Below are 3,209 nucleotides of genomic sequence, written 5' to 3'. Positions count from 1 at the left end.
ACTTTAGACTGGAACACACTCTGTGTGTGTGTGTGTGTGTGTGTGTGTGTGTGTGTGTGTGTGTGTGTGTGTGTTTGTATGTGTGAAACCCTGCTGATGTCAGTTCAGGCTAAAATTCATCAACAACCAGGAAAGACACATTTTTGTGTCCTCGTCTCCGCTAAAATATTAAACTAATTTCTTTTGGGGGCTTTTAAAAACATGTGCTCATGTATGCGTTGGATAAATGGCATAAAAATTTGTTCCAATGAGATCTCCTGTGATCTAATGTCCACCAGAATGAGATGGTCAAAGGTCAAGGTCACGGCCGTTTTCTCTTCTGTTTATGCTTGAGTCAAAATGGATTTTTGTGCAGTATTTGAAGAAAGTCTCTCAAGGTGTTCTTGAAATTTTGTGTTCACAAGGATGAGTCAGATTCATGGTCACAGTTACCTTTGAGTACTAAATTCAAATCAATTCGTTCTTGAATCCAAGTGGATGTTTGTGCCAAATTTGAAGAAATTTCCTCAAGTGGATCTTAAGATATCACCTTCACAAGAATGAGACGGATCCAAGGTCACAGTGACCAAAAACCAATAATTTCATTGTTGAGTCCAAGTGAACGTTTGTGCCAGATTTTAACAAAGTCCTTTAAGACACACTTGAGATATCAAGTGCATGAGAGTAAGACGGGTTCATCATCAACAGTTCATCCTTGAGTTAAAATGGACGTTTTTGCCAAATTTGAAGAAAGTCCTTCAAGAGATACTAAGTTCACAAGAATGAGACTCATGCAAGGTCACAGGGACCTTTGACCACCACATGTTGGTGAGTTCGTTGTTGAGTCCAAGTGGACGTTTGTGCCAAATTTCAGGAAATTTGAAAGTTGTTTTTTAAAAATGGGACAGACAGACGGAAACATGATGCCGCAGAGTTAAATGATATTTGGAGTGTAAATGCAAAAAATGGTAAAACAGAGTTGAAGTTTTAGAAGATTTTAGACGTGAAGTGAGAAAAAAACTGAAATTCTGAAGATTATTCTTTTCTGTTCACATCAGACAAAAAAATGAACATTTATCTTCACTGAAGCAGGTTTACAGTAAAGTCAGATCACATGTTGTTATTGACCTCTGAACTTCAGACAGACTGACATTGTTTCTGTGGTGCAGTTTAACCCTTTGAAACCTGATTAGTTGGCTTTATGTAAAAATAAAAGAACAAAGGAAGCCAAAGAGCAACTTAAGAAGAATTCACCTAAAAACTGACTCAAACAAGTATAAGAAAATGACCTCAAAAGGGGTATTATGGTAGTTATGAATATAGACATTTTCCCTATCTTTAAATATATATATATATATGCCTTTTTTTAAAGAATTCTAAATCTACTAATTTCTTGTAATTTTTAATTAATTTTTGTAATTTTTGTTGATGAAGGTTTTCAGTCATCCAGGTCATGGTATCCGTCCCTGGAGCCGAGCGTTGCTGTTCAGGCGCTCACGCTGTGTTTCTGGCAGATGTAGCGCATCTTTGTGGTGCAGTGCAGGTCGTTAAGGCGTCCGTCTTCGTGCAGGTGAGCGCAGTCTTCGGTCCCGGGTCCCGCACTGTAATGGGACCAGTTGTCGGGCTGACCGGGTCTCCACCGCCTGGAAACCAACAGAGGTAACAAACACGGACGAGTCGATGCAGAGTTAAAGTTGAAAACACATTTATTAACTGTAATAAAAACTAAATCAAAGAGATATTTAGAAATGGGCTGTAATTAGACAGTGCTAAGTCTAAAAACGCACGGTTCATGCACATTCTTACCAATCCATCTCCATTTTATGGTGAGTAACATGAGCCTACAGGTTAGGAAAGTCTGTGTTTCCAAAAAATTGGGGTATTTTTCTTCCTTCAAAAACTGTTTTTTTCCTTTAGAAAGTTGTGTAGATTTTAAAGAAAAACTCTTTTTCTTTAAAAATGTTGGCCTATTTTTCTTTAAAGTTTTTGGGGAAAAAAACCTTAGCACCCCCGCGACCCTTACGAGGACAAGCGGGTACAGAAAATGACTGACTGACTGAAAAAACCTCAGCAATTAATTTTAAGGGGAAGGGGGAGGGTGACTTCTTTTTCTTCAATATTGGTAAGTTTTGTTTTGTTTTTGTTTTTGTTTTTGTTTTTTTACTTTTAAACCTGTGAAGTTGAATGGCATGTTTTCTCCAAAAATAAACCAATTAATTAATTTAAAAAATAATAATTTTTTGTGATTTAAAACAAATGTTGGCGATTATTTTTTTAAAAATCTTTTTGCAGAGTTTTTTTTTTTTTTAAGGAAAACTTTGTCGATTTTTTCCCCTTAAATTGTAAAAACAGGTTTATGAAACAAGATTCCACGACTTTTCCCAAACTTTAAACATATATTTAATTTTTCGAAACTTGAACCTGAAAACATCCTGAGGTGTACCTGCGCTCGATGGTGTACGGCGTCTGGTTGACCCACTCCCACCGCCCCGTCCTCCAGTCCGACAGGCCGACCCAGAACCACATAGGGACCGTGTGACGGGTCACAAAGTCCTGAAAACATGTTCAAACGGGCAGCTCAGAGTTTCGGGGTGTAAATCTTTAACCAGCAGCTACACGTTGGAGTAAAACACACAAAGTCGGAGGGCTTCATCCTCTGCGGATCATGAACGACAGTAAAAAATGTAATGAGGATCTGTCTCGCTGTGGTTACGTTTCAGTCTGTGGAGCTGCGGACACCTGGATCCGTGTTTGACCGTGAAGTTTACTCTCTTTTCTGATTCGCTGTCACAAAATACCGTCTGTCTCCGTCCAAGCAGCGCTCGCACACAGAGTAACAGTCGTCACTGCATCGTTTCATCTCGTTACACATCTCTGTGACATTTTGTCAAAATTAGTGCATGAAATTTTGAGTTACAGCCAAAAACATGTTTTTGAGGTTGCAGTGACCTTTGACCTTTGACCACCAAAATCTAAACAGTTAATTGTTAATTCCAAGTGGCCATTTGTGCCATAATGAGGACGTTTCCTGAAGGTGTTTTGTAGAAATCATGTGGTGTATTATGCTCAGTTTCTTAAAGTTCCTATTTCGGTCAGGCAAGGAGGCCTCGAGGTCAAAGGTCCAGGGATGTTTAGGCCTGGAGGACAAGTGTGCAGGATACCGGCTCCAGGCTAAAAGTAACATGGAATCAGGCTCCTTTCATAAAAGCACATATTTGTGGGGTTTTGTG

General features: G+C 39.0%; 1 protein-coding gene across 1 annotated transcript; it reads right to left on the bottom strand.

Moving 5' to 3' along the window:
* Positions 1-958: 958 nt before the first annotated feature.
* Positions 959-2,948, bottom strand: LOC121938569 (C-type lectin domain family 10 member A-like). The gene is made up of 2 exons (XM_042481795.1): positions 2,423-2,948; positions 959-1,622 (listed from the first exon to the last, which is right to left on the bottom strand). The coding sequence occupies exons 1-2, from the start codon at positions 2,503-2,505 to the stop codon at positions 1,466-1,468; spliced, it is 240 nt and encodes a 79-aa protein (XP_042337729.1). The 5' UTR covers positions 2,506-2,948; the 3' UTR covers positions 959-1,465.
* Between the last annotated feature and the right edge of the window lie 261 nt (positions 2,949-3,209).

This window comes from Plectropomus leopardus, unplaced genomic scaffold, assembly GCF_008729295.1.
Source record: "Plectropomus leopardus isolate mb unplaced genomic scaffold, YSFRI_Pleo_2.0 unplaced_scaffold30, whole genome shotgun sequence".
Lineage (NCBI taxonomy): Eukaryota > Metazoa > Chordata > Actinopteri > Perciformes > Serranidae > Plectropomus > Plectropomus leopardus.
This window is presented reverse-complemented; position numbering and strand designations above follow the sequence as displayed.